At 40.5% G+C, this 25333-nt stretch overlaps 1 protein-coding gene across 2 annotated transcripts; it reads left to right on the forward strand.

Annotated features, from left to right (window-relative positions):
- Positions 1-9965: 9965 nt before the first annotated feature.
- Positions 9966-21318, forward strand: LOC108679022 (annexin-B12). 2 transcript variants are annotated; one of them, XM_018167530.2, is made up of 8 exons: positions 9966-10025; positions 15183-15353; positions 16005-16118; positions 17599-17689; positions 18538-18674; positions 19382-19574; positions 19991-20103; positions 20710-21318. In XM_018167530.2, exons 1-8 carry the CDS (start codon positions 10008-10010, stop codon positions 20830-20832), a joined length of 960 nt encoding a protein of 319 aa, XP_018023019.1. In that variant the 5' UTR covers positions 9966-10007; the 3' UTR covers positions 20833-21318. The 2 variants fall into 2 exon arrangements, with proteins under 2 accessions (XP_018023019.1, XP_047738545.1); XM_047882589.1 differs by lacking the exon at positions 20710-21318 and adding an exon at positions 20560-20689.
- Positions 21319-25333: the final 4015 nt, after the last annotated feature.

Consider the following 25333-nt stretch of genomic DNA (forward strand, 5'->3'; position numbering starts at 1 on the left):
AGTAAAAATCACAGAAAATGTCATTTATTTTAGATCTACATCATCTACAATGAAAGAGTGGACTTCAGAGTACTGTTATTAATGGATGAGTACACTTTGCATGCTTCAAAAATTTGAAAATTAACTTTTATTGCAAGTGTCCTGGATTACCCCGTTCCCAGGGGTATATTCGGACGGTTTTATTTTGCGTCTGGCATCTTACAAATAGCATATGGAATTCCTTTGAAGATGCCATTGGATAACCCCTCGCAAAGAGCTTTAAAATGAGCTCAAACTTGTTTCTGAAATGTTTCATGGTAAGAAGTTATTTTTAAAAAATGCTCAAATCCGTCCCTTTTTAGCCGCGTTTGACGGTACCGTAAAATGGGGTAACTTAGACTACTTTTTTTTTAAATGCCATTTTTTTAACTAGCTACATTAAACTTAAATATGCAAAATACAGGTCTAAACTCTAGGTTCACTCACCATAAATTGCTGGCTCCTGCCTCACATGGTTTTTATGCAATTTAAAAAAAAAGTGATGGTCTTTGTTACCCCAGCTCTTGGGGTACCTATCTTAGACTGGGTGGTAAAATCAAGTATATTTTTGGTAAAATAACTCCAGGTTTTGGTGCATCGTAGTAGAACTCTTCTTATTACATATGCAAATGACAAATTTGAGGAAAGTGTCAGTTTGCGAATGGGGGGCACCGCCACCCGAATGGGGAACTTAGACCACCTAATGTCAGCCTTGAAGGGGTAATATTGACCAGCTTAGAAATTAAGTTAAAATTACAGTATATAAGACTCTGTAGAGTCTGAAACATAAATAAAAACATTAATAGGTGTATCAAACATGAAATATGTTATATATGGTTATTTTAAATTAATTTCCAAGCCGGTCTATGTTACCCCGTCAGGGGTGTCATTAGGTGGTCTAAGTTACCCCATTCGGGGGCAGTGCCCCCCATTTGCAAACTATGACACTTTCCTCAAATTTGTCATTTGCATAAGTAACTAGAAGAGTTCTACTACAATGCATCAAAACCTGGAGTTATTTTACCAAAAAATAAAAAAATTGGAGGAGGTACTCTGACAGGCTTTAATAATATATAGCTCTTTTTTGTGGGTCACATTTTTAATTTTCTAACCTATTAGATATGCAAACTTTTTAAATCTTTCTATTGTGTTACATAGCCTTAGTATTAGGCCTCCAATGACCATTGACAAAATTTTTCTATGTCAAATAGTTTTTGAGTTTTGGGGGTTTTTGTTTAAAAAACGAAAAGTGGTCTAAGTTACCCCGGGTCTGGCCTGGGAGTCTAAGTTACCCCATTTTATGGTACTTAAAGGATTCCTAATATATTCACAGACTTATTTAAAAGTCTCATACCATAATATTCTTTCTTAACAAACAGTTTATCAATATTTAGTAAAGCAAGGTCAACTATCAACTTTCATATGTGTTTCAATGTTTCCACTAGCTGACTTGAACTTTTGCTCTGCAGATCTTAACATTTTCTGCTAGACCTAGTGTTTTGCGGAAATCTGGCGCGCAATAGTATGACGTCACTATTTCAACCATCTACGCATGCGTGGAACTAAGACCAAGCTTAATATAAAGGAAAAAGTTGAGGGGTGTTGGAATTACCCACAGTGTAGGAATATGGTGCATTTACCCTACCTGTTGTTGTTGTTGACCTTCCCTGCCTCGCTTCACGGCGCAAGGCGGGGCCTAGACCCAGTTCTGGGGCCAGCCAAGTTGGTCGCCCCAGCAGGCCAGCAGCTTCGCGGCGTTTATGGGGTCTGCCCAAAGGTCACCCACCAACAGGGATGTGGGCATTTCAGGGCAGGAGAAAAGATGAATGGTGTCATGCATGTTGGACAGACAGAGTGGGCAAAGTGGAGAAGGGTGTCTGGCAGGGTCTATTTTATTTAGGTATGAGAGAAGTAGTGGTGATTTATTTGTGCAAAGTTGGACAAGGTTCCTGAATGCCGGTCTAGGTAGGTTGATTTCAGATGGGTGGATCTGTGGTGAGGGAATTTTTAAAATTTTATTGTGAGGGAGGGTTACAAGATAGTTTTCTGTGATTGTAGTGTGGATTGTTTTGAGATTATGTTTGATTGTGTCCTGTGTAGCTTGTGCAGGCAGAGTATCTATGTTGGTGGTGAAACATGAGTTGTGGAAAATGGTTTGTTTCATGAGACGGTGTTGGTGTGGCTGAAGGGTGAGGGTATGTAGTCATTGTAGTGCTTGGGTTGGGCCTGCTTGCGGTTGGAGCGCGGCCTGGATATGGGCCCAAATTGACAGTAAATCTTTCCCCTTTCCCTGTCCACCAAAAGGGGGACCCGAAGCCTGAAGCCCATTTACCCTACCTCAGTATTTGCATCATATCTTGAATTTTGACATAAAAATAGCCTAGAAGTATTTTACTCCATGTCAAGGTAGCCAAGCATCCTTTTCTTCTGTGGGAGGTTTCCAATTTCCAAACAGGTTAAAATTGAGCAGAAGCATATGACTAAACCAAAAATACTCATTCTGATGGACAACTAAACTCTTTTCACTTTTTAAAACAAACAGATAGCAGACAAATAATCTAGCACGAATCTTCTGGTTCCAAAATTGCAGATCTCTAATCATCATTATGGATCAGAAATTTCAGAATGTTGAAATTTTTCATGCTTGCCTCAAGTTGCCTGGTTAGGTACATGGAAAATTTAACTTGTAACCGGTACCTTAGATTTTCAGTCAGAATGAGAGATAATTTTTGCCGTCAAGTTGTTAAAAAATTCTAGGTAGGTAGGTACCCTGTACCCATATTTCAGATTGGTTGGCACTTGTCACTTGGCAATAATAAGATCATAAACTTAATGAAGTTATTGGTAGGTACTAGGTAGATGAGCAGACATAAACTTAGAAGTTAGAGCTACTAGGCAAATTTGGATAAAACCAATATAAACAAGTTAAACAAAGCAAGAGATGAAGTGGAGAATATCTAAGCTTTTTGTGGCTTTAGGAGCCTAGCACTCACCATTTTCCAAAAAATTATAAAATAGGCCTAGGTAATTGTTCAGCTACCTAAAGAGGGGATGAAAAAATTTAGTTAATGGTTTATACTCGTTTGGCCTAAATCACAAATTATTGAAATTGATCACATGTAATTTTTTATGGCCTAGCTAAGTCAATGTCTTGAATGTTGATGATTAATGTTCACTGTGAGCCTCCAATTCCCAAAAAGGCAAAAACGTGTCCAAAATGCGGCCCTATGACAGGTGTCAAGGTTGCCACGCACACACAGAGTATGGTTTTAAAGTTTACTATTTCTGGTAGCCTACTGGTAGCCCCTGCAGTCTGTAGATGTTTCGTCCTTAGTTCCAACGGTCCAATCACTCCTATCATCAGTCCTATGCCTATGCGTCTTCACAAGCCTCTTTTTTCTTCTTTAATTGGAATTTATGGAAGCCTCTGAAGACTGGTTCAATGCGGCCCCATGTCAGAACGGTTCAAGGAATTTGACTGAATTTTGTTTTCAGGTACAAAATTGGGTGTCTTGAAAAAAAGCTGAAGATTTCTCAATGGATGAAGAGCTGCAGAACGGTTCACAAGCCTCGCCACAAATGTTACTTACTTTGTTACTTTGTTAAGATACGGCGCAGCACCGACGAAGGTATTAGCGCCCCCACTCCGCCTTATTTCAGATCGATTTCAGTAGATGAGTCTTAAGCAGAAATTGTATTATCAGTTCTGGGTCAAAGGGTGGCAGGAGAATTGTGTTTAGTGAGAAGGGAAGGTTTAACTGCTGACAGGCAGAGCGTAGGCTACGTTGCTGAGGGGTGTATAGCGGGCAATCTATGAGAATGTGTTTCATTGTTTGTAGGCATTGGCAGGAGGAGCAGGTGCGAGGTAAGGACTTTGTAAACAAGTGACTGTGTGTAATGAGGCAAGATTCTAGTCGGATGCGAGTGATGGCTACTTGGTGGGGTTGCGGCATTTCTGTGGGGGTGAGTGAGGCTAGTGTTGGGTTGAATTTGGTTACATGCGGAGGCAGGGAGGACCAGGCAGTATGCCAGACCCTACGGTAGTGCTTCGCGATTTTGGCTTTCCAGTCTCTTGTGCCTTTGGCAAGGTTGGTCGTGGTGGCCGAGTTTAGAGCTGCATGTGCAAGAGCGTCTGCGGCTACGTTGCCCGGAATGCCGCGGTGTCCAGGTACCCACTCCACTGTTGCTTTGCCAGGTGTGAGTCGGTTGTGTGCGTCGATGATCCAGGGAATCAGGAAGTGGGTGGGAGCAACATTGGAGCGCAGGGCCGATATGCAGCTGAGTGAGTCACTGAAGATGACAAAGTAGCCTGGTAGTGGGGCGACGAATTTGATGGCACAGTAGATGGCGTAGAGCTCGGCGGTAAATATTGATGTGTCGGGGGGTAGTTTGGCTTGCAGGCAAAAGCTTGGGGAGTACACCGCGCATCCAGCGTTGCCTTGAGAGACTGATCCGTCGGTGTATACTAAAGTGTGGTGGGAGTATGACTGGTAGGTCAGGTCTTGAAAGCATTGGTACCATTGCTCATCGGAAAGGGAATTCTTCGTGGCAGTAGCTAGTGAGGATAAGGCTGGGAAACTGAGGCGGGTGTATCGGCAGGCCATTGGTATGGTGTGGATGCTGTTGGGTATGAGATGCAGGTCCTGAAATTCTTTGTGAGCTCTGCCTGAGAGTGGAAGAGGCAGGGGGAGGTGGTCGTATAGGGCATAGGGGTAGTATTCAAGAAGGAGTTGGCGTACAGGGTGGCGTGGTATTGTGAGGATACGACAGCAGTAGGTTGTGAGGAGTTGGGACCGCCGAATTTGCAAGGGGCATAGGGATGCCTCAGCTTCAAGCTTCGAGGTCATTGTGCAGTGGAGGGCACCCAGCATGATTCGCGCTGCTGCATACTGAATGCGGTCTAGCCGCGCCAGGTAGGACGGGGCTGCCGGGGAGTATATGAATGAGGCGTAGTCCAGTTTGGGTCGAGTAAGGGCAAGATACAGTCGCCGCAGTGATACAAAGTCAGCTCCCCAGCGTCTCGCAGCAACGACGGCGAGGAGCCTGAGATCTGACTTGCAACGGATGATTAGGGCTTCGATGTGAGATTGCCAAGTGAGGTGTCGATCGAAGATGACTCCAAGAAATTTAACCTTTGTAGTGTATTGCAGTGGCAAGTTGGAGAAGTATAGTGGAGGTATCAGTTGTGGGCGGTTTCTGGTGAAGAGGACGGCTGATGTCTTGCTGGGGGAGACAGATAGGCCCCATTTGCTGCACCACTCCTCGATGCTGGTCAGGGCCGCCTGCATCCTCTCAGTGGCTACTGCCAGAGTGGGGTGAGAGGCCCAGAGTGCACCATCGTCTGCGTAAAGGGAGTATTTCACGCCAACTGGGACATTGTTGAAAATGTCGTTGATGAGGATAGAGAATAGTGTTGGGCTTATGACAGATCCTTGAGGCACTCCACTGTATAGGGGCTGTCTCTTATACACATCTAGATGTGTATAAGAGACAGGTTGCATAGTGTGTTTGGGGCAAGAAATGTTTCCTGTAGACATAGTACGTCTGGGCTGAGATCAGCTATTAATTTTTGTAAGTGAGGTAAGCGTGCTAGAAGTGACCTGACGTTCCATTGCAGTATTGTGAAGTTTAGCATGTGTGTGCGATGGATGAGTGCCCTATCAGTTTTAGTGACTCTGAGACTAGAGAGTCGGCTTGTAGGATTCGGCCAAGCTCAGTGATGCATTCTATCTTGTCTGTGAGTTGTGTGGCTAGGAGGAGGCGAATCATTAGTGGCAATAGTTTGATGAGAAGCTGTGTGAAGTCTAAGGCAATTGGTGTTGTATGAGTGGATGAGGTAGAGGTGGGGAGAGTTGTAGGCTGTGATTGTGAGGTTGGTGAAAGAGGAGTACACTGTGCAGACAGTGCAGGTAGAGTTTCTGGTTGGGAATCTGGGAGAATGGGTAGGTTAGAAAGTGGTGTGGCTGCATACAGGGGGGTGTGTTGTGTGCGTTTTCCTTGTGTGAGCCAGGTTGAGGTTTGAGTGCTACTTGCGTGAGGTTGAGAAGCAATAGTTGGCCAAGCAGCGGTAGTTGGAGGAGGTGGAGAGGAGGCACGATCGTTCATCATTAGTTGGGAGAGGCTTGGAAATGCTTGCTCAGAGTGTATGAGACGCACTGGTTGTGGTTGCTTCTTATAACTTGTTGGTGTGCTGGTTCGGTGGAGTGTGCTGTTGGGCTTCCGGCCATGTAAGTCTGGGCGAGCTTCCGTAGTGTTAGCGAGGCTGCCAGTATTGTTGGACTCTGTTCTTGCTTTAGCTCGTGCCTCAGGGAAGCTGAGTCCCTCATCGGTTGTGAGTTGGCACACTCAGAGCTCGGACTCGTAATATGGGCACTGACGTGAGGTTGCAGGATGTGGCCCTTTAGAGTTTATGCATTTGGGTGCAAGATGGGCGTTTGGACAGGCTTCTTGGGAGTGACCACTTTGGCTGCAGTGGGCACAGATGGGGCTCTGGCGTGAGCACCTAAGTTTGGAGTGGCCATAGCGGAGGCACTGCCCACAACAAAGTGGGCTTGGGTAGTACTTATCTACTGTGTATGGGCAGTAGCCAACTCGTATTTCTTTTGGGGGTGAGGGGCTGAGGAAGGTAAGGACATATAAAGGGACGGAGGATTTTTTGGGGTCACTTAGAAGCTAGCGGATCCCAACTACTTTATCTTCTTTGAGAATGGTCAGTAGAAAGTCTAAGGATTCATCTTGAAGTTCTGGTGCAAATATTTTTCTGTAGGAGAACAGAGAACTGGGTTGACCAAGCAATTGTTCCGGTCACTGGGTATGATTCTTCACCAATCTTCAGGATTTTGGCATCCAGCAAAATGTGTACCTGTTCTAATGTCTTGGTGGTTGTTAGCAGGGCACCTGAGCGCTGATGTTCCACACTTTGGACTGGCCCACACACACACAGTGCGTCCATAGCTTTGGCTATTCTGAATGGGTTCAGACGAGATAGTTTAGTCTGGGCGTCTGAGCTGGTGAGAACAACTTGGCGGGTGCTTTGGGGCAGGTTGTGTGCATTTTCCGCTGAGTTGAGGTCTATCCTTGCGCTTGAGGCTTCTGTAGTCTTTTTGAGTGGTTCATTAGTGCTTTTAGTGGTGCTCATGCTGTCTTTGGATGCTTCATTGAGTAGGGCTTGGTGAGAGTTTGAGTGGGAGGCAGGAGAATGAGGAAGGCTTTCACACGAGTCAGACAGCACCCCACTAATAATTGAAGAGGCATCTTCGTGAGCAAGGTCGACCTTGGAAGCTGTTAGGTTTTGCTCCTTGGCTGGAGCATTTTTCTTGGGCTTGGAGGCATTATTAGGCGAAAGGCTGCGCTTCTTGGTAGAAGAACTTAAGAAGAAGGGGCAGGCTCAGGCTGTGTGGCTGAGCGGCGGTAAGGCTTAGACTTATGGTGCAAAGTCTGGCTTGGCGTTTCTACCATTTCCAAAGGGTTAGCCCGGGCCGTGGGCGCCGTATTGCGCCCTCGGCTTGGCCCCATGGTATGATTTAATGTGGTTCAAAAGGGCTCAAAGTACCTCGTATACTTTAGAATAATGTAAGTGGGTATGTCACTGGAGTGACTGGACACAACACGTAGCCTATATGGTGCTTTGAGCGAAGGAGCGTTTTAGTAACAACCACACTGTATCACAGGGGTTCCTTGCTTGATCCTTAGGGTAGCTGACCTATAAAAAGTAGCCCCCGGCCCCCCACAGTTCGAACGAGACTGGGGACGGACAAGGAGGACGACGTCAGCCCAAACCTTAAGCTAAAGTGCGGAATGCGGATTTGAAATCGACTTGCCGGTATACGACTCCCATGTTTGAACTTGAAAGGATTTGGATATATAATATATATCTATATATAGGCGAAAGACAAGTGACAACTTGTGATGAAAAAAAAACGCAAAATTTGCGGTGCTCGAATGTTAGTGAAAGTTAAGAATACACATTATATCATTAACATTAATTAAATGAATAGAAATATTAATGAATGCTAGCTAGCTAGTTGTGTTACTTGTCGAATTCAGATAATACAATTTCCGTCAAACGCTACAGAATTTTTCGCATATTATTTTCAATGAAGTTTTATATTTTGCTAAATTTATTGAATATTAATTTCCTAAATTAACACGTTGACTACGATTGCTTCATCTTGTACTATTATTTTATTTTTTGTACTGTTTTAAAGAGGGTTGCCAGACGGTCATTTTTCCTGGACAAATTTCGTGATTTAGTCTTTCTCAATTGCGTTGGCCGGCTAAAATTTATGATAGGCACTTCCTAATTGAATTTTAAATACTGCAAAAGGAAAATAAATGGAATTTTTCTAGCGGAACCTACAATTAAATTAGTATATATTGAGTTATCGGCCGTTTTTGGCCTTTTTTGTTCTCGGATTTGGCCGATTTAAGGCAACCTGAATTATGTACAGGTAGGAATTATGTATTAGATACGTGAAGAGGAGGTTCTCAAGCGCCTGGTCTCCCTGAATCCCAACAAGTCATCTGGATCAGACGGTTTCCACCCTAGATTGCTCAACGAATTAGCAACCGTCCTGGCCGGCCCTTTAACAGTATTTTTTCGAAAAACCTTAATCGAAGGGACTTTGCCGGCCGACTGGAAAGAAGCCCAAGTGACAAAGACTAGACAAGGCCATGCATGAGCATATGTTCAGTCTTAAAATGCCTCGTACCCTACGGAACAACTGATATCTTCCGTCCGTAAGGCCAGTCTAGTCAAGAAAAGTACAAGAATCGGCGACAGGCCTATCCAGGCCTATTTATTTAATGCCGAAGATACTATACTATACTATACTATACTATACTATGTACCACTACGTCCTGGAGAAATACATTTCGTGGTACGCATATGTACCACTTCGTAGTCAACGTGTTAACCGGAGTAATTCAGCGGTAGGGGAGGAGCCCAGTATCCGGGTTTCCAAGCAGGGCGACGCGGATTATAAGGCCGATTTTGACAGACGGCCTGGATGGAGCATGGAGGCGGTGAAGTTAGATAGTTTAAAGAGGATTTTCCAGCTTCAGAGACCATAAAATTAAGCTTAACCATCATATTTTCTAGGATTTTTTGTTGGTGATTCAAAACACGCAACGACTGAAAATTTTGGTTGAAATCGTCAAGGAATTTTTATTTTGGATACATTGCGTGGTGACTGAAAGCAGCCAGGCAACACATACTCACATATTAAGTTGACGTTACATTGTCATTGTGAGTATATGTGTATACGTAGCACAGTTGTCATTGTGAGTAAATGTGTGTACGTAGCACAGTTGTCATTGTGAGTATATGTGTGTACGTAGCACAGTTGTCATTGTGAGTAAATGTGTGTACGTAGCACAAGTACACACACGTAATTATGGGAACTAAGGCGCGTTTACGTTGAAGGTCTTGCTAGGGGGAAATACTTACTGTTCTCTATTATTGTCATGTAACTTCTCATGTATTGTAATATAATTTGGAGCAGCTGTTTTAATTTTGATACAATGTCATGGGTCATATTATTATTGTTATTGTATGTGGGTACACGTTTATTATTATTGTTATATTATCATTATTAATATCGTCCTTTTTCTATAATCTTCTCAGCTCCCTACCCTCATGCGCCAAATTCTTGCTTCCTTCCTCCACATTCTCCAATTAGAACACCGCCTTCCGAACGTCGTCCAAATATCGGTAACATTTCGGTTTCTACTTGTTAATAATACTGAGGAGTTAGAGAATCCACATAAAGAGAATACCGAAGTATTAACTTATTAAAACTCTTGATTTGATCTACAATACCAATATTGCATGAAAATATAGTTCGTTGAGCTTAGGTTGATCTTGGACACAATCGATGCAACAGTAAGTCGTGAGCTCGATGTTGACCTCCGGACCAATTATTGAAATATGGTCAGTGTGCCAGAGGCTGCCGTCGAGAAAAGAGTGCGTCAAAGAGACAACATTCAACATGGAGGTCGAAAACAGGGTTTGTATTACAGATTATATTAGAGGTTCTCTGATTAATTAAGTGCAGGCTGTGACCGGCTGTCTTTTTTTCGATCGCTCCCCATATGTTCATGAAAGGACAGATTTTTTCGAAATATTTGGCTTATTACAGGTTCCATGGATGACGTCTTAAGACCTCACGATCCCTGGCACATTTAGGTATAGTAAGAAATTTTATTATAAACTAATATTGCACGCTTTCCATACGGAAACAATCGCGCCCCACGCACCTGTAAAGTAAATGTGCTCAGTAGTACGGTAATTTGAAGTTCATGCAGATAGTAATAGGAATGCAAGAATATGAATCCATAGAACGTTTGAATCTTAATATTGTAGCCTCTGCCGAACAAAAAAAACTTCGTACTAGTCCTTTAATCCTTGAATATAAACAAAATCTCTAGAAAAGAAAACATTTATATAGAAGAAATCCAGAGATCGCTCCTTGCGTGGCTTAATTGGCACAAGATCACGCGGTGAACCGTGCATACGGACCAGCCCCGACCCATGCATACGGGCCGGTTTTGAACGGCGCATGCGGTTGAATAATTGTTCCGTATTATCATAAATAATCAAATAACTAGGCATAGAGCAGCTTTTTATATAATTTGCATGCACAGGAAATGCAAACGAAAAGCATAACTTAATTCAGTCTAATCAAATCTGTACAGGAAATCAAGCTGTTATATCTCTATAGAGCTTGCGTACTGACGAATGTTCCCACTTAATGTTAAAATAATTGCTGTTATAAAAATATACTGCGGCGGATGATCGTATGACGTGCAAAAGGTTTTTTGAGCCACTCACGAACAATCAGAGGCCAAACTATCAAAAAGTTACGAGTTCGTAATTCTGTCAGCCAATCACTGATGGCTTTTCAAAATAAACCAACCTATCACAAACCATAGATTACCCGCTGCGTGTTCTTAGACTAATAATTGGTGTAATTCAGCATAGGCCTTTCTTTTAAGAAAGGTTGATTGAAAACCAGAGCATGCTTATTATTAGCAATCTTCTTGTTTTTTTTTTTTCAATGAGCCGAACAAAATTTCTTGCTAGTGCCGGGAGATAAAAAAAACCGGTTACCAAATGATATTTTAATGGAATGCGCCGTTTCGAATATATAATATTCATTATCAAGCAGGTGAAGGCTTCTGCAACACAACTGAAATTGAACTTTTGGATATAACAGAAGTACAAATCAAGGGTATTGTGAATACTATTTGAGATCTAAGCTTAAATTTAATCTGAAAATAATTTCAGCATCTGGATGAATCCTGTCGTTTAGAGGCTGAAAGCTGGAGACCCGCTCATGATAATGAGAGCCTCAGCTCTTGATAATAAGGGCCTCAGCTATCATCAGTCTCGATGGGTCAGGGCACCGCATAACTATGCTGGTGCAGGCCTCCAATGTCGCTCGGGTGATGGTCTCATTGTGAGCTTCCTGCATGTGGTCCTTAGGTCCTCCAGATTGTAGATGGCATGTGAGTCGGCGGCGTAGTTTATATTTTGAAGAAGTCTACATCCTTCTACATTACATGAATATTTATAAATAACATTAGTTTCATGAAGCAGTCCAGATATATACAGGGATTGTTATTCATGACAAAGTTTTCAATTTTCTGATTTTTGTAGTACATCAGAAGTTTTATCTTTGCCGTTATGCGTTGTGCTCTTGATATTATTATGAATGATTGACTGATGGACCGTTAATCTACTATGTAGCCTCTGTTCATCATATTGATTCGGTTTCCTCTCGATCGATAATATGATATTTCAGTGTCAACTGTTCTATTTAAAAACATTATTTACTGATATTCTTTAAACGTTCTGAGTTCAGTTTTTGAAAAACTCTCGGATGTGCAGGTCTTGAATGCTCTTGTAAGAGAGCGCGCACAGTGCTGGTTTTATAGCGTTGGGGGCTTTCACTTTCTTCGTTTAGTATTTATGCGTTATATTTAGCACTTAGCACTTATAATAATGCGGTGCCCCGACCCATCGAGACTGGCGATGCTGAGGCACTCATAATCAAAAGCGACTTTCTAGCTATCAACCTCCAAACTACAGGATTCGTCTGGACGCTGAAATTATTTTCAGAGTAATTTGAAGCTTAGATTTCAAACAGCTGTATCCGTAATGCCCTTGAAATTGTACTACTACTATCATTTCCAAAAGTTCAATTTCAAGTGTTGCAACACCCTTCACCTGCTTGATAATGAATATGGTATATTTGAAACGCTGCATTCCATGAAAATGTTTTTTGATAATCTGCTTTTTGATCTCTTGGCACCAGTTAGAAATTTTCTTCGACTCGTAGAAAAAAACAAAAAAGAAGATTCTTTACAAAAAGCATGCTCTGGTCTTCAATCAAACATAGACCAATAAATGTACTTTAGTGAGTTTTGAAAGTATGATCCTGGTCTTTTTGCACTTGGCCACATTCCACGAACGAACAGCACGCATTGACGCAATGGAATTTATTACTAATCAATCCTCCGTTACCCTGAAAGTCGCCACAACAAAAAAGAATGTGGTCAGGCCCAACACCAGCCCTCTGTAATTAGTGTTATAATTTTTTAACAAAATAACATTTGAAAATGAAACTTTGATCGTGATATGAGCGCACGATGTTAAAAGAGTTACATTTTAGAAATCCATGCATGAGATATGCAAAAAAATGACAAAAAAACGTTATACCGGCTATTTGGGGCGAGACAGACGATCAAAAGCAGTCCTTGTCTAAGCGGTTAGGATAAAACCTACCCTGATACATACAACTGTAAAACGCCTTTTATTTTTTACTGGCAGTAACGCATGTTTAATGCAGCACCGCATGGCTAAAGCTCTGCCGCATGTTTAATGCAGCATCGCATGGCTAAAGCTCTGCCGCATGTTTAATGCAGCATCGCATGGCTAAAACTGTGCCGCATGTTTAATGCAGCACCGCATGGCTAAAACTGTGCCGCATGTTTAATGCAGCATTGTGTGGCTAAAACTGTGCCGCATGTTTAATGCAGCATCGCATGGCTAAAACTCTGCCNTACCGCGTGTTTAATGCAGCATCGCATAGCTAATGCTGTACCGCGTGTTTAATGCAGCATCGCATAGCTAATGCTGTACCGCGTGTTTAATGCAGCATCGCATAGCTAATGCTGTATCGCGTGTTTAATGCAGCATCGCATAGCTAATGCTGTACCGCGTGTTTAATGCAGCATCGCATGGCGTTTGCACATTATCGCAGTCTGCCCTACATGCTTCCATGGAGACAGCGGCAAACGCGTATATGCTTTAATTGTTCATGTCGTTAACTTTCTAGTTAACTAAAATTGTTTCCCGTGAGCGCACAAATCGATCATCATGCATGCAATAATTATCTTATTTAAGAAAGTAGGAGATTAGCCAGCATTGTTAGAGATAAATTTTCAATTTGATTTGTGAATCCTTTTACTCTGAATAATGTGATCCTATGTCCAGTTTATAATTTCAAAACTTAATTTAGTTGAAGAGAGGACCATAAACTACTCAAATATCGCGCGGAGCATCCTTTGAAGTGACGCTTCTATATATTACGGAAGCTCGAACTTGTTATTCTATAATGTAATACACTTGTAAAAGTTAAAATTGCATTTAGCTTCTTTAATCAAACTCTTCCCGTCACAATTTTTCGATGTCTCGCGATTCCATCACTAAAAATAACATTCTATTTCACTTATTTATTCCAGCGCGAAAAGTATCGCGTTAAGTCTCTTTATCAGCCCCGATGTATATATGGCGCCTGGCTTCAAACAAACACACACAGCCAATAAATATTTCATGTAATTATTCGAATCTTGAAAAAACTCGGGTTATAGAGAAATTAACATAAATTAAGAAGCGTCACGTTATCCACCTGGTCCATAGTGACCCCGGAGCATCGATGGGGTAGTCAAGTGGCAGCAATCGATGCCATGCCTGAAGAACTTCTGTTGTGGCAACTGCATGGTAAACTGGGCGCACCTTAACTGATCTACACCTTAGCATCTGGCAAGTTCTAGAAGAACTGTTGTCTCAAGAACGAGGTTGCGTGAAAAAGAACTTTCGTCTTGTGTACGAGGTATTTTTGAGAATAAATGTCATCTCATGAAAGAGTTATATTTGAGAATATAACTGTTATCTCAGAACTAGTTATATTTGAGAATAACTGTTATCTCATGAACGAGTTATATTTGAGAATAACTGTTATCTCATGAACGAGTTATAATTGAGAATAACTGTTATCTCATGAACGAGTTATAATTGAGAATAACTGTTATCTCAGGAACGAGGTATGGATGAAGAAGAAATGTTACCTTATGAATGAGTTATAATTAAGAATAAATGTTGACTCATGAACGCGGTATGCATGGAGATATAGTGTAGCAATGTCGGCACTGAAGAATAAGCAAACTTTGGCCTGTCGCCGATTTATGTATTTTTCGTGAGTTGTTCACTATAGAGATCTTAAAACTTCCGTTTTAATCATACCTTATCATAACTGACGTTGATTTTAAATAGCTACTGGACTTTTACCAGGTCCGTATGGTAGCAGGCACTTAAAGTTTGGATTCTCTATTCATTTATTGTTAACACTAACCTCTAAAATTATTATCAAAACATTTTGTTAACTATATATGAGATATGTAAGGAGAAGAATGAAAAGATCACACGTTCTTTTACTGGTATAACTAAATCCCTCCCATTAGCTACTGAGAATTTAACAAAAAATATTTAGAAATATCTTTTAGGTGAAAATTTCCGTTTTAAACGCATCATTTCGTGTTTCACAAACATTTTCATTTGATAACATTCAGATTCACTTCCCACTGATTCTTCGAATATTTATCTGGTTTCATTGACACTATTTTATTGCATCACTATAATCAATTTTACCTTTCTTACTTTATCTTTTATCAAGAATAAACTTCGAAACTTATTTACCGTTCGAAGTTTATTTACCGTTCGAAATTTATTTACAGTTCGAAATTTATTTACCGTTCGAAGTTTATTTACCGTTCGAAGTTTACTTACAGTTCGAAGTTTATTTCTCGAAGTTTATCAACTTTTTACGCCTATTTTTGATGATAAATTTTTAACCCAATCTTTGAATGTAATGTTTCTGCAGGGCACAATAAAAGAAAAAGCAAACTTCGATGACGAGGCCGCGGCGAAGCGCTTCAAGCTCGCCATGAAGGGCCTGGGCAGCGACGAGGCCGCCATCATCAGCCTGCTGGTGTCCCACAGCTCCCTGCAGCGGCAGGCTATCGAGGAGAAATACAAGAAGATGTATGGCAGAGTAAGTCTGAAATTTAAATAACAAATTTGCTTTTTCTACTAATTAAATCACAATTTTTAAATTTTTAATTATCACACAATAATTTTTAATTATCACAATTTTTAGTCAGTCACAAAATTATGTAGTTTCAATATTACTAGCTGTAACTAGGGATTACAATTTCGTTTTTAAATTATTTATTTTGTTGTTCATAGAGGGCTCCAGGTATTTTACGTTAGCTTATTCGTGTGAAAGCTAACGCAATTTAATAATTTAAATGTTGGGATCAACTTAAACGGTAGATTTCATTTCATAAATGTATAATCACCTCAGTCGAGCAGCAATGAATCATTGATACGCTATTTACTAATATTTATCATCAAAATGGCTAATAATTATCCCCTTAATGGCTAGTAGTTACCCCACTAATTACTAATACAATCAATTAACTTATGCTATTCCGCAGCAATAGAGGAAAAAGAAACTAACTATTTCAGCTGATAGTTTTGACGTTTGGTTTTATACATAGTGATAATACATCAGTTTTTTTCTCAATGAATCATCACTGTAATTTTCCATATATTTTATATATTAGATATTATAGATATATATTATCTATAGATATTATATATTAGTATGATATTGTATAATTATTGATATTCTGTCCAACAGGACCTGGTTGATGACCTCAAGGACGAGCTGGGCGGTCACTTCGAAGACGCGGTCGTGGCGATGATGACGTCACCGTACAGCCTCTTGGTCGACGCTTTACATTCTGCACTCAGTGTATGTAATTGTGCTTAAAATAATTCATTTATTAGTTAACTAGTTTATTTGTCTAACGAATTAATAAAAAAATTCAGTACCAAACTAATTAGGAGAATTTGAATTTGTTTTATTATTATTATTTTTTTGAAAGGCTTTATACACATCTAGTACCGTGAATTCCGTCTGCTATTGCGTGGTTTTAAAATAATTTTAGTGCTTAGAAATTCTTAGCACGTGCAAAAAGCGGACGGTCGTAGCAATGATACGCCATTTTGCCGGACAAAACCGAGTCAGGAAGACCCACACTGGGATCATTGAGCTAATCGGACAGTCTAACGATTTTAGTCACTATTTTTTCCTTTAAAACATGCGGAACAATTGCTGTATGTTTTGGATCGAGACTTCAGTGCCCCTAACTGTGTTGGAAATCCTTTACAATGTTGGCCGGGCAATATGGTGTTTATGCGGTACGAGCAAAATTCGTTCACTTTTTCTAAAGTTCTTGTATCTTAGTAAAGTGCGAAGGTTTAGAGTTTAGACAATCCTTCTTAAGGTTGAGGAGATCCTACTCCCATTGAAATGAGCAGGACGCCGACGTATAGGATCCCATAGCAATCCTCGCACTCTCGTTCCGGTCCTGGCTTGTTCTTTTCTTCAATATTATTAGGAAGGAATCTGTTTCGTTAAACTGCGATCGAGATTTAAAATAAATCGACGGTGATTCATTTTGGCTCAATTTAAATATTAGATTCTATTTAAGTACGATCATAATTGAGAAAATTCAGTCAGATCAGATTTATATGATCGAACATTTAAAATTATTAGAAGTTTATCTGATAACACCGTTTCCAAAAGTGGAGCAATTGTCATGCTACCTCCAAGATATTTCCTCCATCACAACATATGTGATGTCCTGCTAATCTATTGCGTTTGAAAAGAGCTACGGCAAACTACGTTTTACAGCGGGATATTTGAAATCCGTATTATCGATCTAAAATTTCCTCTATTAAAAAAACTATTTTCATTAAGTACCTAACTGACTTTGTGAAACTCGTAACGAAAAAAAAATTTCACTATCACTGTTGATTGGCGTTGAAAAGCATTGCCTTTGAGAAATGTATAGATTTACCCTATAAATCCTGTTTTCAGTTCTCCAAATCCATATATTAAAACTAATATCTCAATTTAAAACTATTAATCGATAATTGGGTGTACTCGTTGTATGCATTTATGTTTTTTCACCTCACAATTTGTCTTCCTATTTTAAAACTCACATCCCTGTAAGGAGATTTAGTGTATATGTTATATAATTTATCTGTTATTGCGGTGAAATTAATATTGGTTCAATAAGCCAGTGTTATGCTTGTAATATTAGTAAACGTCAATTCTTCCAGGAATATTTATTTAAACATTTTTATTCATTTATTATTTTGATCATTTTTATTTTAAACACTTTTTTAAACATGGTGGTATTAACCTGCTCGATCTGATATGTCAGGGCGCCGGAACAGACGCAGATGTGCTGACGGAAATTCTGTGCTGTCGATCGACCGCAGACATTGAAAGTTTGAGCTGGTGGTATGAAAAACGTAAGTGAACGTCGAACTAAACTCATACTTCATAATATTTTAATGACTCATCATATTTTATGTGAGGATGAAAGTTATCCAATAACTGCGAAAAAAATGGATCGGCTTCATGTCTCCTGGACAAACTCTGTCATTGTAACGATTAAATTTTACGATATAATTAACGCATTTTTCTGCCTAATAATTTCCAATGCGAATTCTGCTTAGATTCGACTTCTAATTTTATGTCGATGTTATCGTTGTTTATGTGCTTTAAATTTGACATCGGGAGAACGGCTACAACTAATGTATTTTCTGGTATCTTATAAGTATTTTTAAATTGTTGTCAGTTCATTCGCTTCAAACCAAAACCAATCCAAACTTGTGTAGTTCACTATTATAAAAATGGTGTACATTTCGTGACACGAAGGATAAAATGAAATATGTTTAAAGTGTAACCATGCAGCTTCTTTAAAACCTTGACACAGCAATGAGGGCGCACCCCTTGACTCGTGTAACTCCGACGGTTCATAACTCCATCTCCCAATCAAAGCTAATTGTACAAACCTCTCCCAGCTAATCGTACCAATCACCGACAAGAAATCGTTGTATTTAGGCCGCTATGTGTACTACGTGTCTTTTGAATAGTTGTTCTTAGGCCACTATGTGTAGGACATAGGCCATGTACTACGTGTCTTTGAACAAATTTTGATAGTACGGCCTCTGACAAAGGCCAGGATTCGAATACCCAGCATTTGGAGGTTGATTTTGGGACGGAGCACCAACGTGGCTTGAGACATAATCGCTCTGAACTTAAAAGCATTTGAACTGGATTTCCATTGGACTTAAAAACACATGTCCCCTCATAGGGCATGGGCGCACGCTGGACGAGGCCCTCGAAGACGACCTCAATGGGGACTTCAGAGACCTGATGCGGGGCCTCGCGTCGGGCAGTAGGGAGGAGGAGGGCCCTACAGACAGCGCGAAGGCCAGGAAAGACGCCCAGGTGAGTCTGTCACCAGAGATTATAAGCAGAGCTGGGCAGCGCTACTTTGAAATGTAGCGGCCGCTACCGCTACCGCTACATGTTCTAAATGTAGCGGGCGCCACCGCTACCATTGCTTAATGTAGCGCCGCTACCGCTACCGCTACTGTAAATGTAGCGGCCGCTAGTAGGGCCGCTACATGTAGCGCGCTACTGCCCACTTCTGACTAACAACTAACATGTTGACACTAGTAACAGCATTTATAAGAAAAACATTATGAATTAAATTTAAGATCAATGGGAGGTTAATTTTTACTGATAACCAAATTTTGTATTTGTTTAGTACATTAATTTAAGTCAATAATGGAAATTTGACTCTTTTATGCTGAAAATGATGTCTGTGCTTTGAATAATGTATATCATGTTCAGTTGATGAAAGTAATGAAGTTTAAGGCCTATGTAAGACTAGTAATTCATCTCGAAGATATTTCCATATGATCTTAATTCTTTTATCCGTCTCTACATTTTTTTAACCAACTCTGGGATCTACGTTCTTTCTCTTCAAAATCTCTTTCCAGAAATTTCTTGAGAACCGAAGAGTTAGAGAAATTTGAGATGACCAAAAAAATTTCACGAGATGAATTGTGAAAGATCTTGGAGATAAAGAACATACATCCCAGAGATCGGTTAAAAATCCAATAAAGAATTATCTCTCATTTAACCTCCAGGATCTTTATGACGCCGGTATTGGGGCAAACGCCGGCAGCGAAGAGTCAGAATTCATCGCAATACTCAACACTCGCAGCTTCGCGCAGTTGAACCCCACGTTCCAGGAATATGAGAACATTTCGCAAGAAGCCATCGAAGAAAGTATCAAGAAGGAGTTCAGTGGTGACCTCATGGATGGCTTACTCTCCATTGGTAAACTTTTTCAGATATTCCTCGTTAGATTTTATTTTACAGTAATAATGACGAAGAAATATAAGAGACTCAAATTAATACGGCAATGATATATAGGAGACTCGAATCAATGGGGTACATTTTTAATTTTATTTTTTTACGTCAGTTATAGACTTATAGTATCTGACTACATTAACGTCATCCGTTCTAAGTCAGCGACTGTATGCTTTCCACGTGACGCCGAATAAATGATGTCTAGATATGTTAACGACTAATAACCATACACATTTTTGCATTCCGATCAGTAAAAAGTGAAAAAATTGTAGTGGACAACTCATAAACAATTATGAAGATCTTAATAGTGAAAAAATTGTAACTTTGAAATACAAACATTTAACTTTTCTGTTCGTCCGCGTTCCTAAACGTCCCGGTTTCAGTGAAACGCGTGCGCGATCCTCCGGGCTTCTTCGCCGAACGTCTGCACAACAGCATAGCGGGGTCAGGCACGGACGATAAGACGCTCATACGGCTCCTCGTATCCCGCTCTGAGGTGAGCCCCGCCCCTCATACGGCTCCTCGCATCCCGCTCTGAGGTGAGCCCCGCCCCTCATACGGCTCCTCGTATCCCGCTCAGAGGTGAGCCCCGCCGCTCATACGGCTCCTCGTATCCCGCTCTGAGGTAAGCCCCGCCTCTCATACGGCTCCTCGTATCCCACTCAGAGGTGAGCCCCACCCCTCATACGGCTCCTCGTATCCCACTCAGAGGTGAGCCCCACAACTCATACGGCTCCTCGTATCCCACTCATAGGTGAGCCCCGCCTCTCATACGGCTCCTCGTATCCCACTCAGAGGTGAGCCCCACCCCTCATACGGCTCCTCGTATCCCACTCAGAGGTGAGCCCCACCTCTCATACGGCTCCTCGTATCCCACTCAGAGGTGAGCCCCGCCTCTCATACGGCTCCCCGTATCCCGCTCATAGGTGATCCCATAAAATTTTGCTTCTAGGTTGACTTGGCTGACATCAAAGTTTGTTCTCAGGTTGACTTAGCTTACATCATAGTTTACCTTAAGTTGACATGGCCAACAGCAAAGTATGGTTGATTTGGCTGACATCAAAGTATGGTTTATTTGGCTGACATCATAGTTTGCTATCAGGTTGACTTGGCTGACATCAAGCCTCGCTACAAGGAGCTCTTCGGATCCGAGTTGTACGACGACGTGAAAGTCGACACGAGCGGCGACTACCAGAAGCTTTTGCTCGCCATCATCGGAAAATAAGACAACATCTGCACAAAATTTTAGCGATTGGCCATGCACCTTCTTCAATAAATGCTTATCTTTTTAACACAATAGGAACTTATAGCATAGATAATTTTGAAAAATAAGAACAGACATGCACCACACTCACAGGAAATAGTGAGATTTGGTCCAAATAGGGATGCACTTTTTGTTCGTGTGTGGGTCATCTTGATCTAGTTCGGTCCACCAAAATCAGTACCAGCGCTACGTGCAGAAAAGTACCTCACTATTTGAACACGGCGACGCACTTATTTTTCCGAGACCATGCTTGCTGATCTGTGACGGTTGGACAGATTAATTTTCATCCTAAATTCATTTTGGAATAAATTATATTAAATATTACAGAATTTTTGGTACGGAATAATTTTTGCCACTTTTCTGCTCTTTCAAGTTCATAAAATCATCACTTTAGTCATGTAGATTAGAACTAAATAATGTTTGAAGTTGTGTATTGGAGGCGTTAAGGGGAGCGTCTAGGGTAAAATTTTGGATTTCGGCTTTTCCGGTTTTTAGTCTCATCTTAAAGCTGACATTCTGATCTATCCAACGGTACCAAAACCATCTCTGTACGTTGATTTATGCGTTCACGACAGATCATGAAAGGGAGCCTGGCGTCGTATGAGGAGGTGTGCATGCAGTCGCTCCCACCATCCTTGACTGGAATCAAGCTCCAGTAACGTTTAGTTTTGTATCTTTGCTACATTGAGTGCCTATTCCGATGCGCGCGGGACTTTGACGGGCTCTACTGAAAAGTTAACTTATTGTCACTGCAAACCTGTCTCCTCCTAGAGTTTTTAAGCTACAACAATAAGACATATACCATTCGATGCGCAACAAAATTATCTAGAACGTAACACGGGCGTTTTTCTAATTTCGTTATAGTTTGGATTTTATTCCGCAAAAGGGGGGGTGGCGGGGGGGAAAATAAAAAATTTTTCGAAAAATGCTCCCACACCCACAAAAATGAGAAATCCTAAAAACCCTCGGGTTGCGTTTTAGATATGGTCTTTACGCATCGAATGATATGTGTCTCAATGTTGTAGCTTGAAAATCCTAGGAGGAGATAGATTTCTACGGTACCCCCTTTTTGACCGTTTTCTAAGAATTTCACGTTTTCTTTAATTTTTTTCGAAAAATTCACACGAACAAAAATGTCTTAGAATTCTATTTTACATACGTGTACCAAGTTTCAGAGTGATCCGTTTGTAAATAGCCGAGATAAATTATACCCTAGACGCTCCCCTTAAGAGTTGAGCTGTTGAGAGTTAAACGAATAAACTTCGTTCCTACCTGGCTATATGAATTCCATGATAAATTATTTCATTTTCAATTTGATAATGATTATCTTACTTTTAGTTTATTGATTTGCAGACTAGGATGCAATAAGCTAATTATCAGTGAAAAAATGGAACACGATGCTGTTTTTGTGTCGGCATTGGCGCAATAATCATTGCTACTAATTCGACGTGTTGTCTCGTTTCAAGCACAGGAATTTTTCCCCACGTGTGTTGTTAATCTTTTGATTAAATACAGGTAATGATTTTAAGATACTCGTACATTATTGCCTTTATATTTCTAGATCTGCCGTGCCGAAACTTAACGCACCATATCGTGTGCCCCAAAGATATTGTGCCTTATGCCCAACGCACCGTATCGTATGTCACATACCGTTCCTATGGCCCAGCGCACCGTTTTGTGTGCCCCGAAGATATTGTGCCTATGGCCCAACGCACTGTATCGTGTGCCCCAAAGTACCGTGCCTATGGCCCAACGCACCGTATCGTGTGCCCCATACCGTTCCTATGGCCCAGCGCACTGTTTTGTGTGCCCCGAAGATATTGTGCCTATTGCCCAACGCACTGTATCGTGTGCCCCAAAGCACCGTGCCTATGGCCAAACGCACCGAATCGTGTACTCCATACGATCCCTATGGTCCAAAGCTAATTATCGTATGCGCCATACGGTGCCTATAGGCCCAGTGCACGGTATCGTATGCTCTACCGTATCGTACCTTTGGTCCAACGCACCGGATCATACCCATCATTACCCATAATGTGCTGTATCAATACAGAATAAACTTGTTAACCGATATGCCGTATCAATATCCCATGTTACCAACGTATCGTGAAATATTTTAATTCAGAAAGTCTGCTTTACTGTGCGTTAATCAAATTTGAATTATAGCTTAGCAATACCCCATTTACCAATATACCGAGCCTAAATTCTCATATACAAATTGGTAAATACAAATTAATAATACCGTATAGTAAAATTGAAGCCAGCCCCGCTTTCCTATTTCACTTTTGTGAAATACAAGAGATCTATTTCCCCTTAGCTTTCTATGTAACTTCATAAATTTAGGTAAAATGAACGCTGCAGTGGATGCAGGATTTATTTGATTTGATACAGAAAAGGAATGCAAAATCCATTAGCCTGAACTTTTAATGTATTCGGTTCACACGTGTGCTGAGAATATCAAAGGAATAACTAATTAGCCGGTGCCAGTCATAATTGATTAGTAAGTGTCGGTCATAATTAAGTAGTAGCTAAGTGTCAGCCATAATTAATTAGCAGGTGCCAGAAATAATTGATTAGCAGATGAACTTGAATTTGGTTGGGTCGTAACGCGTGGTATGAAGCATATTAATCTTTTCTTCGCCATGTGTAGAAGGATACCTCGGAGTCATGGTTGAATTAATATCATGTTACTAATATAAATACTAAAATATTATAATATTAGTTCAACCATGACTCGGAGTTACAAGGCAACAGGTGTAGAAGGTTAACCGGGCCAGTAATGGTTAACTTCATATTGCAGATTAACATGGCGCTGTTAATCTGCGATGTTAATTACCGTGACTGTACAATATTTACAGTTACGGTAATCGCAATTTTGGCATTAATTCAATATCACTTTGTCTTTATTCACTTGTATGTTTATTTTCTGAAGCTTTCGTGGTAGTGCAGTTTAATGTAAAAGATCATGAAGCATCGTCGACGCGAAATTTCTCGGTAGCATCAAGACTTATGCATGACGCCAAAGTATCGCCATCAACAATTTCACCAGTACTTAAGAATTCATAATATTGATCGATTAGCAAATCAAAAACCCAAATTTGATATTAGAATGAGTCGCGTAATATTTAGGTATAAGCATCTACTTTAATCGGCAGACGGTCAATAAAATAGGTTTTTAAACGCTTGCTTCGTTAAATGTACTTGACTGTCGGGTTTAACTGTAATGTTATATGCAGTGTGTTTTAAATTTATTAACCCAATGCTTGTGAAAAAGTTTTATCAAAAACGAAGACTAAATTGAAAGCAAACTTGAATAGCTGTGCCTTAAAGCAAAATTCATTGATCACGATATTCCTGTGCATGTTGTTGCCTTTGGTTCACTAGTAATTTGGAAATATGAGGGGTATTCCCATATCAGCAGATATTATTAGCAGATACAGTGATAACTCATCTATCGCTGGCGTGAATTTTTATCGACTGATCTATCTATCTATCGAATTGATCGACTGATGCCTGGTATTTTTGTAAATATTCGAGTTGTATTAGTTCGGAAAGTTTTCGTTATTTCAAGTGTTTTCAAAACTTTCACACACTCTAGCTGCCGATCGAATTTCACGGGCCGTTTGAATCTGCCGTTGAACTTTCTCCGAAACCAGCAAACCAACGAAGACCCGCAAAAAATTCTCCTCATTAATGCTTCTTGACAACACACGATGGAGAGAAGCCGTGGTAGGTTAAACGCGATTTAAGAGATGAATATTGTAAACCGAGCGTTGCGGCGGACGTTGCATGTGGTGTAATATTTCAGCATATTTACGTCTCCAGATCCCAGACAAACTATGAGCGCTGTTTCTGAATCCATTGTAGGCTAACAAATTGGCTTCGACCTTGAATATATGGAGTAATGAATACACATTATATCTTATGGCTAGTTGCACCTGAGATCGATCGAGGTTTTCGTCCGACAATATTTATTTTCATTACTTAAATAAATTTGTTATCAGTGAGAATTGTTAATTAAAGAATTGACAGCCTTCAAAAAGATTGGTTAAGATCGACACATAAAATATAGTTTTGATCTAGGTCCTTGAACTTATACCCATATTTGAAAGCCAAAATGCTTGAGCAAAAAAAAAGTATGAATAATCGGAAAGTAGGGAACTTGCTGCATGGGTGCATGCAAAAAAAAGGAGCTTTCAAGTCACTTCAACTCAGACTTTATAAGAGGGGCAAGGTTACCTAGAGCTATTTATATACGACCAGCCGGGAGGGATAATTTCATGGATATTATTATCTGATTATTTTAAATTTATCTATTATTGAGAGTAAATAATTATGATTTATTATTCAGCAACTATATTTATGAAAATCTGTTACTGCGGATGATGAGTAATTTATCTGCTCCACAGCTGATCAATTTTGGGAGCGCATTGGGGGATGTGCTCCGGTTGGACGGGTTGGG

The sequence above is a fragment of the Hyalella azteca genome, unplaced genomic scaffold (assembly GCF_000764305.2).
Source record: "Hyalella azteca isolate HAZT.00-mixed unplaced genomic scaffold, Hazt_2.0.2 contig10791, whole genome shotgun sequence".
NCBI lineage: Eukaryota > Metazoa > Arthropoda > Malacostraca > Amphipoda > Hyalellidae > Hyalella > Hyalella azteca.

What these genes read in the sequence shown, in the direction of transcription:
- LOC108679022 (XM_018167530.2), top strand. An exon ending in GAGCTGGTGGTATGAAAAAC is followed by an intron (nt 17,690 to 18,537) that starts GTAAGTGAACGT and finishes GTCCCCTCATAG; the next exon opens with GGCATGGGCGCACGCTGGAC. An exon ending in GGATGGCTTACTCTCCATTG is followed by an intron (nt 19,575 to 19,990) that starts GTAAACTTTTTC and finishes TCCCGGTTTCAG; the next exon opens with TGAAACGCGTGCGCGATCCT.